The 11542-nt window shown below is 34.1% G+C and overlaps 1 protein-coding gene across 1 annotated transcript; it reads right to left on the minus strand.

The window, feature by feature from the left end:
• Nucleotides 1–4145: 4145 nt before the first annotated feature.
• On the minus strand, nucleotides 4146–6149 carry LOC148629932 (uncharacterized). Its single transcript, XM_088564789.1, has 5 exons — nucleotides 5831–6149; nucleotides 5609–5734; nucleotides 5191–5301; nucleotides 4815–4899; nucleotides 4146–4305 (listed from the first exon to the last, which is right to left on the minus strand). The coding sequence occupies exons 1-5, from the start codon at nucleotides 6090–6092 to the stop codon at nucleotides 4212–4214; spliced, it is 678 nt and encodes a 225-aa protein (XP_088420915.1). The 5' UTR covers nucleotides 6093–6149; the 3' UTR covers nucleotides 4146–4211.
• Between the last annotated feature and the right edge of the window lie 5393 nt (nucleotides 6150–11542).

Here is an 11542-nt window from a genome sequence, read left to right on the forward strand (position 1 = left end):
ATATTGCCATTGATCAGGTGCACAAACAAAATAATGCTGTAGTGAAAGGTGATGGTGGTGCGATAGATTTAACAGATGACCCAGCCGCTTTATGACTTTGGATGCTTGCCGGACCATATATTAGTAGACTGAAGAATTCAATGGTATATGTAACAAATCACATGAGAAGAAAACGAGACATCATGATGAAACACGTGCTGCACAGAAAGATTTCATTACGAAAGTTCACCAGCTTGAAGCAGCTGTTACGGGAATGGGAAATTCTTTTGATACAGCAGGCCATATTGAAGTTATCAGAAAATGGAGGACAACAATATAAAGCGTTCTTGTTGACAAAGCATGATGGTAATTGCTTTTATGATCCTATTAAGAAGAACAACTATCGCTTGTTTAGTCCCAAACCAACGACAGATTCATCCAAGTCATCATTGGCAAGTATGAAAGATGATGTTAAAATCTTTTGCTGTCAGAGTAGGCAGTGTGATCTTCAAGAATTATGAACACGAAAATCAGATATGTCCACCCTTACGTTCGTTCGCATAGTGCAGGCAGTACTCTGTTGGGAAGTCTCAATTAATGGTGATATTAGAATCTGGTCGAGAGATGCCAATTACATTGCCATTGGTCGATTCTTACATCGTTGATGGTGGTTCATTAGTGAACTCAAAGCAGCATGAACACATATGTTGTCTATGCCAACAACAATATAATTCTATACATTTTATCTCCTGCGCAAAACTATCCGAGAGTAGATGTTGTCTTTGATGTATATTAGTGTATATTAGTTTGACAGTTTTAAGGACGAAACGAGGATGAGGCGTGGTAAAGTGTCCAGACGTAAAGAGGTGGGAAACAATAGACTTCCAAAATCATGGAAAACGTTTCTTTGGTGTGATAAAAGCAAAACTGAGCATTTCGGTTTCTTAGCAGACTGGATATTAAATATTGATACAGATGCTGTAGTAGTTTGAACAAAACAAGAATATGTTGTATGTAAAAAAGTTACATATATTGACCAGATAACACCATGCAATCATGAAGAGGCAGATATGAGCACGTTCCTCGGGATCCACGCAAAACATGCATTACAATTTGGTATCAAATCATTCAATATGGTTATTTCTGATACCGATGTGGTTGTTATAGACTAGACTACTCTAAACTGAATATCTTTTTTTCCTTTGACATTTTGAATTTTTATATTTTCATGTTTGATAAAATTCAAGCATAATTCTGTTTTCTTGGTGTCAGTGGCTACGTCATAGTTTTAATAGATTGATTAAATATAAATTCTTATATTTTTTATAAAACGGTTTTAAACTTTTATTTTTATTTCTATAAAAAATTGCACTTATTTATCAGGAACAGTAAAACGTTTTCCGACTTTGTTTTGTGGTATTCAGATATGTTTAAGTAATTTTATTATTGTAATGTGAACGCATAGAATAACATTGTTTTAAATTAAACGGTATAGAAAAATTAAAATAATAACGAATGATAATACTTAATAAAGATAAATTATTCGCTTTATTGAAAAAAATGGAGTTTACTTGTAGTACCTTGAAATTAATTCCAACATTCTGAAAAAGTACACATATCAACTCACCATATTAGGCAAAAGTGCAATACAAAATATCAAATCATTGGAACTTATTTAAGGTAAATCCTTGATCTAATACGTCTCATGATGATGTACTTCTCTTTCAGTTTTTTTTTAAATTCTATAACAGAACACAAATTATCCTTAATTTTCACTTGTACTTCTACCAGATATTGGTATTATAAGCTTTATTGAGACTTTGCATGTCTTTCTTGGTATTTTTGTGCACCCTTCTTCGGTGGAATATAAATGACTTGAGTTAAAATGTGATCTTTGTTTGCAATCTGATAAAGAATTTAGTATAGTTTTCAAGGTTATACTTAGTATTATTATATTTTTCTGAGTATCGACTCGTGTTCTGAGTCTTCCGGTTTTTACTTTGCCAATTGTAAAGTTTCATATATATATAGGAGACGTATTGTCTTTAAACATTTAAGTTTCGAGAATATTTCATATCGCATATACTCCAAAAAATCTGAGATGAAGGACACTACAGATACTTTAAAGTCAGCCTTATTTCTCGACCTTTACTTAGAGATCGACGGAAAAAGCTCAAGACAAAACGCCCCGTGCATGTCGGGACGTCAAAAGAATAAGCCAGCTGCAGTGCTAAGCTTGTCGTAAAAGGCGCCTAAATAATGCTCAGAACCCTAGCCGGGGGCTGGGGCGCTCTGCTCGCAGAGCAACTGCTTTATGTGCCCCAGGTGGTGGAATGGGGTACCCCTGGCATGTGACATGCTGGGTTGGTCAGGCTAGAATACAGAAAACCTGACTGCAAATCATAGTGTTGCACCGTGTTGGGAAAGATGTCACGTTCCTAGCACGTTAGAGAACCCCACTGTGATATTCGATTGGAGTCTTTGCGCTCCGTCACAGGAGGCTATATCGCACGACCCTACCCATCCCACCCTTTCCCTAATGGCAATCAAAATTTGTCGACCCTCTTATCTTTGTGTCACATCCCATTTTCATTTCATCATCATCATCATCATCATCATCATCATTTCATGTTCATTTTATCATCCATTTCATGGTCATCGCCTGAATATAGCTGAAATATTGCTGCTCGGGCGTTAAATGCCATTAATCAATCAATCAATCAATCAATCAAGACCAAATTATACGACAGACGCCATGACTTATCATTCCGTAATGTCAAATTTTATCATGGAAACTTCCCTTCAGCACCTGCATAATGCCAAAGCTTTCTGTAACAACGCGGACTGTTTGTGCCGTGTATGACTACTTACAATCAGGTCCTGGAACATGATTGTTTTGCTACATCATGAGGTCAGCCTCATATCTTGACCTACACATAGAAATCGATGGTAAAGGAAAACTATTGACCAAACGTGATGACTTTTCATTCAAAATTGTCAAGTTTCTTTTCATCTGTGGCAACATCCATTCAGCACCTGCGTATGGAGTGTTCATATCATAACTCATACGTTATGCCAAAGCTTGCTGAAACTACGCAGACTTTTTGTATTGCGCTAGAACTCTAAAAAATAGGCTTCTGAAACAGGGTTATGTTGCTACAAGATTGAAGTCATCACTACAGAAGTTTTGTGGTCGTCATCATGAACTCGTGGATCGTTATGGTGTATCCATCTCCACCATGAAAACTGATTTATTCAACGGGTCATTGTTTTCCTTTCCTCGTTTGCCTACCCCTGACTCGACTTTTTATGAGCAACTCGGTGGGTGTTTCTAGAAAAGCAGAGGACGCTTACCCTATCGGTGCACCTGGTCCATGCTCCCAGGTTGTAGTAGTTTTCGAGTTGCTCAAATGTTTTTTTTTTGTCGTCATCATGAGTTCGTGGATCGTTAATTTGTATCCACAATAAAAGAACTAATTTATTCACAATATCAAAGTGTTCCTTTCTAACCCCGGAAACGACATTTCATGAGCAACTAGGCGGATGTTTCGAGAAATCCAGATGACGCTTAGCCTACCAGTACAACTCGCTCCCAGTTTTTTGTGTATTCCGAGTTGTTTATTTACTTTTGTTTCTTTGTACTTTTTTATTTGGTAATGTCGCGTTCTTTTTTTTGTGTGTGTGAGTCTATTCACCCTGTCTTTTCTTTATCCTTGGTTTATTTTTCTTGTAGTTTCCTTTTTCATCTTTGTTCCATTGATTACTTTTCAAATGAAAAAAGCCAGTTAGTGTCAGAAAGTCTGACCCGACTTTTATTTCAAACTTAGCTGTATTAACTAAAGTTCCTTTCCCTCTACCATAATCTCAAAGGAGCCTGAGTAACTTTACTGTCCGTAGAGAATATACATTTAGTGATTGCGAAGTTTGAAATGCCCATGTAGATAAGATATGCTTTGCATTGACAATGTATCATGTGAAGCACTTTATCTTTAATTAGTATTATTGGAACATTTAATTTGACGACTATTAATTAAGCTCTAGTGAATTCCTAATAAACATAAACACCAAAACATTGCTTATAGAAAGAAACAAAATTATAATGAAGTATTTATTTTTTTGTACACAAGCGTAAAAGACTATGTTTCTTATAAAAAATTTTAATCATGTGTATCACATATTTTGAACATCTCTCTGAATTCAGACTAAATATTTAAGAAATAAAATTCATCAATTTAGTTTATCCAGTGGTTAACTTTCTCAGTTGGTGACGGTCTGGTTTGTCCTTTCCACTGAGTAACTCTCCTGTCTTTGTTCCGTTTAATTTTGCTGAAAGATATTTAAATGAATTTGACCTTATTTTTGATTTGAATTATTTTTCAAACGTCCGTTATTTTTTCCACAAGAAATATTTTAAGTCTACGAGAAGAGATATCCATGTATATGTAATATTCTACACAATCTCTTCAAAGTTACAGGTTGTAAAAGAAAAATCAGAAAGAAAAAAAATGATTGCTAAAATAACCAAATCAAAAACTAGAACTGTTAATAATATCACCGAATGAGCAGTCCACTCAATACTAAACGCGTAAAATCTTTATATGAAACTCGCAATATCTTGCTTCATGCACACTGCCGACTTCAAACCAAACCTTTAAGGAAAGATTCATCGAACTCTATTGAATGTTCATGTGGACTTTGAAAGTCAAAAAATTAATCCTTCAGTCCGACTTACAATACTTGAATAAAAATATATCTCTCTGTATTGCATGCATATGGCGACTGACTTCAAACTCCGATAACAAAATTGAAAATAACATGTATAATTAAATACTCACAATATTATACAACCAGTAGAAACCGATGTTAGCACAACGATTAGAATGCTTGACAAGATGACAAGCACCATGCCGCCCGAACTAACTACAAATAAGATTTGTGGAGATTTGACACATTGTAGCTTGATACTTAAATAAGTGGATGATTAAACGTATGAATTGTTGTGGTCAACACAGAAAACATAGGAAAGAAGCTGCTTTCTAAAATGTAAACATAATTTATAAGTTAAATTTAATTGGTTTAACCACCACAAACAAATGTACTTCCAGTGCTCTAAATGCATGTAAAAAGATTATAATGAGACAGATATTGCTACTAATCTTAACGCTCTTGCCATTGACAAAACAGGCTAAATTACAGTTTATTTGTACTTACGTTGTGTGCATTTTATACCAGTAAAGAAATACTGACAATGGCACTCAAAGCCATCAATCAAATCAACACAATCCCCATACATACATGGGCTTGTTGAACATTCTTCTTTCTCTAAAAGAATCAACAATATGAATATCTACATCAAAAAGTACCAAATGGAAACTATCTAGCAGTAACTTTTCATTCTGTATTAGATACGAATTAATTCGAATTAGTATTCATGTATTTTTTTTATATATTTGATATTTCCAAGGTTGTGGTGCAACTTCAAAAATACTAATTATATAAATTGCAAATTTTGATATGCTGTACACGTGTTTCAATGAGTTAACTCTCATCATGTGGAATTAAGGTAGCATGAAAACACCAACTGCTATCCAAATAGTTCAAATTGTCTTATCATTATAAATATGCTGACCTTCATCACAATGTTTCCCTCTGTATCCCGGGTCACAGTGACAATAGTAATGATTATCAGTTTCCAAACATTTCCCTTGTTTACATGGATTGTCGAATGAGCAGGTGCTGGCGACCGTCCCATTCCCTAAAATATAGTTAAAAAAGCGTGTGATACAACTATCTCGATATTACATAAAAATGATCTATCTAATATGAAAAAAAAATAATTATGTCAAATTACCTTGGTCACAACATCCGCCATAATATCCAAGGAAACAGCGACACATTTGTGTGGTTTTATCAAACAATCCGTTTTTGCATTTTGTCGGGCACGGCTTCTCCTCGATTTCATAATTGTTTTTCACATAAGATTCAATGTCAATATTGCATATGTGAACACATGAATTAATGCTGAACCGTGGGTCACAATCTAAGATTTTTATTCTAGTTTGCGAACCATTTTTGCATCGACTGTTACATCCCGACCATTCAGTCCATATCATGTTACTACATATTTGTTGGGAAAAATTGATGGAGTAGAAAAATAAAATGAAATGATGGAATTTGTTTCGCATCGCTTAAGTTTTATATTTTGCATTTAAGATGAAACAAAAATTAAAATAGATGTTAAAGATAACATTTTCTTTTTTTCATTAAAAACATGAACTTGACTTTGATCTCATAGAAATGTGTTTAATCTCATATGGAAAGTTATAAGTATAGAAAACACAAAAATCTTTTGTTGAATTATTACCCTTAATCCATCGGTTTTGATCAACAAAATGATCTATTGTGTCCGTTCCTTCGTACAATTATCACTAAGTACGGTTTTAAACTTGGGCGTACAAAAACTGAATAAAATTAAACCTCGTTCGTTGGTTTATTAAAAGTATTCGCTTTGTGAGAGATGTTTTAGTTACAGGCTTAGTATATCTGACATTTAAACTTGACCAATGCCATGTAAGAAAACCAAACTGAACACAAAACAATAACAACGAAAGTAAATGACCAAACAAGTCCGATTTGAATCAACATTTGTGATGTCTAACTTTATGTGCTGTATATAGATTTTTGCAACGACCGCGAAATTGAGGTACAATAATTTCTTACTTAAATTTGTATTCACCAACGCTCGCAAAAAAGTTTGAGTGTATATAGGAATTATCCAGTCCGTCTATAAATGTGTCCACAATATTGTAAACGCAACTCCTCTTAAACCACTCAAAGAATTTTGAGGACATTTTACAGGAAGGTATATAGTTTCTGTCTGATGACAACAAAGGGGTATAATCCACCTTAAGGTTTTTACATGTTTAAATCTCATATGTTCATCTTTTCTTAAACCACTCCGAGAATAGAATTAAATTTCAAGGGAAGAATGGGCATCGTTTGTAAATGTGCATGAAAGAATATTATTCCTGCCGACGGACTATAAAGGGAGATAATTAAACTTATGGGTTATGTATCTTACTTTACTTAAGCAGAGAGTTTTCTCTTTTTGAGCTTATTATTGCTATTTAATTTTACCTTGAGTGCAACACTCGCCATATTGTCCAATAGGACACTGACAAATCCATGTTTTAGCATTGTATATTCCATGTGTGCAAGGTTTAAGACATGCCTTGTGTTCTATTTCAACATCCTTCAGAAAAACTGAAGTTGCGTCAAGGCCACAAATACGTAAGCACGTGTTTAGTAGTGCATTGCATCTCATTAGTTTCATCCGCGTTTGTCTCCCACTACCACATTGAACGTTGCATTCTGACCAAGCACTCCATTCCATCCAATAGCATTTCTTAGAAAAGGCATATTCACTAAATATTCCATATACGAACAGCAATAATACAATACGAATATTACCCATGGTAAAGTTTCATTATGACCCAAAAAATTAAACAGATTGTAATATTTCATGATACAAAAATGCTATTTATGTTGTGATATCTTAGTCCAGTGGACCTAGTGAGAGATTAACATAAAGAAAATAAGAAAGTGAATGATTATCAAACAAAAGACGTTTGTGGTATTACAATACATCGTATTATACAAACAATCGTTTTAGATCATTCTTGGGATTGTTTGTTATGCATTTAGAATAACACCCTCGTTTGTACTGGTTTACTAACAAGGAATCATGTATTCCATTGACAAAATTATCTATTTCGTTAAAAACTTTAGATAAGCATACATATGTTTGGCATGTGAGAATTCAATTTTTAATTTGACAAAATATTTCATATTGATAATGCCGAGTACGTTCATTGGAAAAATGCAGTGATGTTAAAAAAATAATCTAATTGTAAATGAAAAAAAATACTATCTCAAAATCAAGAAATGTTTAAGCAAATTTAAGGGATTCTTCAGGTTTATTTTTAGCAAATGTTTAAGATATATCTAAATACTCTATATTTAATTACATTATTTGTCTTAAATAACTTGCTCTGTACAAAACTATATAGAAAAACTATCTATGTGGTCTGATTTTGATATCGGAGCTAACTCGGATGTATACCAGTATGCCAGTTCAACTGCAGAGAAATGCTTTCATGCTAGATGCTGTGCGAGTCCTTCAAGTAGTTACTGTCAAAGATACGTAACAATGCCGATACTACAAACACAATATAAGAAATAGGAGATGTGGTAGGATTGCAAAAAAAGACAGTCATCAAGCTAAAAGCTAAGCAACGAATAATTTAAACTGTCAAGGTCACAACACAGACTCCAATAATTGCAAAACCCTAAAGCAAGCTGTAAAATGTCCCAAAATAAATGAAATGAAAGTATTCACGAAAGACAGAAATCGACGTAATCTATTGTAAAAACGTAAGACGAATAACAATGTACTTAAAAAAAAACGACCACTGAACTTAAGGTTCTTAGCTTGGGATAGGCACATAAAGTAAGTGGCGGGGTTAAACCTGTTTACGTGCGCTCAACCCTCCCCTTTCATTGTACGTGGGACAGTGGTGGGAAAACACTATAATAAAACGAACTATAAAAATCAGTTGAATTTGGATTTATCGATATAGGATTAAAACGCTTAAACTAATAGCACAAAAGACTACTAAGTTGTATGTATCACGAAATAGTACTCGCTTTTTCTGTAAGCTAGTTCAAAATCCAAAGTCAACAGATGAGCACACCTTGTTTACTCAAACAAAATGTAAAGTCTACTGATGAGCACACCTGGTTTACTTAAACAAAACTATCAACAAAAACACTTCAAACTGAATTTAGTGAGAATATGTCATAAAATGTCGAGGTAAAACAATCTCTTCGTGCAAATGCCAAAATAAATAGCGATGACGTTCACATGCACATTAGCAGTGATTTACTATTATTGAATGTACATAATATATATTCCTTGTATTTTGAAAGTGGGACCAATAAAATAAATTATATATAACTCGGTTATAGTAAATTATGACACATCATAATTATAAGTATGCATAAGCAGCTTAAAATCCAGGAGCTTCTGACAACAAAAGGTGCCTAACTGCTCCAACATCGGCATAAATTGCAAAATTCATGTCTTCAAAATTTTGTGGCTAATGTTGTTTTATTGGCCAACATACATACAATTTTCTAGCATAACAACTTTTATATAGACCATGTTGTCTGATTGTTTCGATTGCAGTGTTTTGGATTCATAAATAATCTCGTCAGAGGACCAAAATTATCCTACAATAAATCAAATAAACCATTTCCGATATAATTTAAATCAATAAAACAAAACGATTATTATAGTGTCCAAACAAAACAGAATGTGCCCATAACACATGTATGCGCTTACTGAGTATAAGGGGATATATTCAAACATGTGACTGAAAGAAGCGTCATACCTGATTCAGATAATTCTTGCAATCGGTTATAATTACAAGGTAGTTTAACGTCGGGTATACAGTAATTACATTATAATAAAGTTCGAGGAAAAGTGTCGACGTCTGTGGAGCTAGTGTGTTTCTGACATTAGTCAATGGTACTTTAGGCCTTTATATCAGTCTTCGAAGTCTTTCATGATCATATACTGAAAAAATTTACTCAACTCATCAGAGTTATTATTTTATCATAATTTTTGTTCTTCCTAAGAACTTCAAGGTAAGCTTATCCAAAGCGATGGTCCAATCAATGAAAGTTTAGTTTCTCTGGTTGAACATGGTGACATGAGCATCGTTGTTAGTCCTTCACTAAAACCAAACATACTTAATGCATCGCTGTAAGCAGTTACAAAGAACTAAAACAAAAATTATACTGTCACAGCAACACAAGTTTATTTATCCAAATTTAACTATATAAAAATGCAGTTTTAAAAAACTCCTAAAAATTAAATACAATGTACATTCCGATATCAACATTCAGCAAACCGACTGAATATTCATTGATGAGCATCCAAAAGTAAACAGCTTACAAGACATAGCTCTTACTCGTTCATGATCTATCGATATGTCAGTCTATATGGTAAACTATTGGTGTAAATAAATGGCCCACGCCAACAGTGCCACTCTAAACTGATGAAATGATCAATAACAATAAGATTAATCTAGGAACCGAAGTTAATCTCCAAAATGGATGAAGTTTGCCAAATTGGAGAAAGCGTTGACAAGGCAGGCACAAACAAATATACCCTTATATCCGACCATTGTTTCGTTTCTTTGTAATGTTAAACTTCTAATGATGCCCAAACAAAACAGGGATTTTCTGTACAAAAAGTGGATGACTTGGAATATTTATTAACATTCATTTAACATGTCAAGTAAATTACAGAAATTTATTTCCCATTGTTAATAAGTTTCACGAGATTTATTTCTTTCCAAACGTAACTTCTACAATGGAAGATGTCGCAAATTCTATTCATCTATACCGCAACGGTATAGAAACCTCTTACATTGTATGAGAATGCAAACATGAGTAATCTCTAACAGATAACAATATGTTAAATAAATTCTGGAAACAAACTTTTGCATATCCATCCACTTCCCTCACCCTAGCGATTGAATTGATCGTAGCTAATTTTTGACAATCAAACATGCTCTGGTACGCCAGAACAAGTATGTCAAAGGAGCTGCATTATTGTAGTTTATTCAACAGTGTAAGAATAAAGGGATGACCATGTCCTATGTAATATGTTCAAGAATGTCGTCCACAAGTGTGAATATGTCTATTTGCAATTATTTGACATAAATCTGTGCTTGCAGAAAGGGGACGACCATTTCATTCTGGGGCTGGCATTTTTTGTTATGTTAATATACATTTTGCAGTTTAGAAAAAAAATATTTTCAACCAAACCGGGAACTAAAAACTGGGCACCGATAGGGTAAGCGTCTTCTGCTGTTTTATTAAATCACGCCGAGCTGCTCATAAAAAGTAAAGTCTGAGGTAGACGAAAGAGCAAAGTAAAACAATGATACATTAAACAAATCGGTTCTCATGGTCCAGATTGATGCACCATAACAATGCTATTTTTAGGGAAAAAACGTTCAACAAACGAAAGGGACAAAATTTAAGAGATCATCGATCTAGAAGCAATATTGATATGGAGCAATCGGACCCCAGTTAATGTACTCAACTGTGCACTGAAGCGACAGACAGTTGCGCTTGGCCACTTCCCAAACCCTTATTTATACTCTCAGTGTTGGGTCCTGCAGACACGGTGTTTCCAGTACAAGGTTAACTGCATGTCTGTACTTTTTAAGCTGTTATTGATAGAAAAAAAACATGTGCTGTTTAACCTTTTAAAATTCTATCAAAATAAATATATAGTGATGCCTCGAAAGAGTTGAAATTATTACAACTCGCTTGCAATGGTTTGCGACTTGCCTAACGATAATGATTTTCGGTAGCGTTTCAAACGTTGCCGTGGTTCATCACATAATATCTCAGCGGTACATGTAGGGTATCGATTTACCTGGCGATAGAAAAAGATGCCTCACCGCTCGCCGCTGCCGAACTATAA

This window comes from Perna viridis, chromosome 1, assembly GCF_037379345.1.
Source record: "Perna viridis isolate PV_CMFRI_1.1 ecotype Kerala chromosome 1, ASM3737934v1, whole genome shotgun sequence".
Lineage (NCBI taxonomy): Eukaryota > Metazoa > Mollusca > Bivalvia > Mytilida > Mytilidae > Perna > Perna viridis.

Excerpts from the sequence above, each read along its gene's own strand:
- LOC148629932 (XM_088564789.1), bottom strand. The coding sequence starts at position 6,092 with ATGATATGGACTGAATGGTCGGGATGTAACAGTCGATGCAAAAATGGT. Across the intron at positions 4,900-5,190 it reads TGGTATAAAATGCACACAAC|TTAGTTCGGGCGGCATGGTG; the intron begins GTAAGTACAAAT and ends TCTTATTTGTAG. Across the intron at positions 4,306-4,814 it reads TCTACTGGTTGTATAATATT|CAAAATTAAACGGAACAAAG; the intron begins GTGAGTATTTAA and ends AATATCTTTCAG.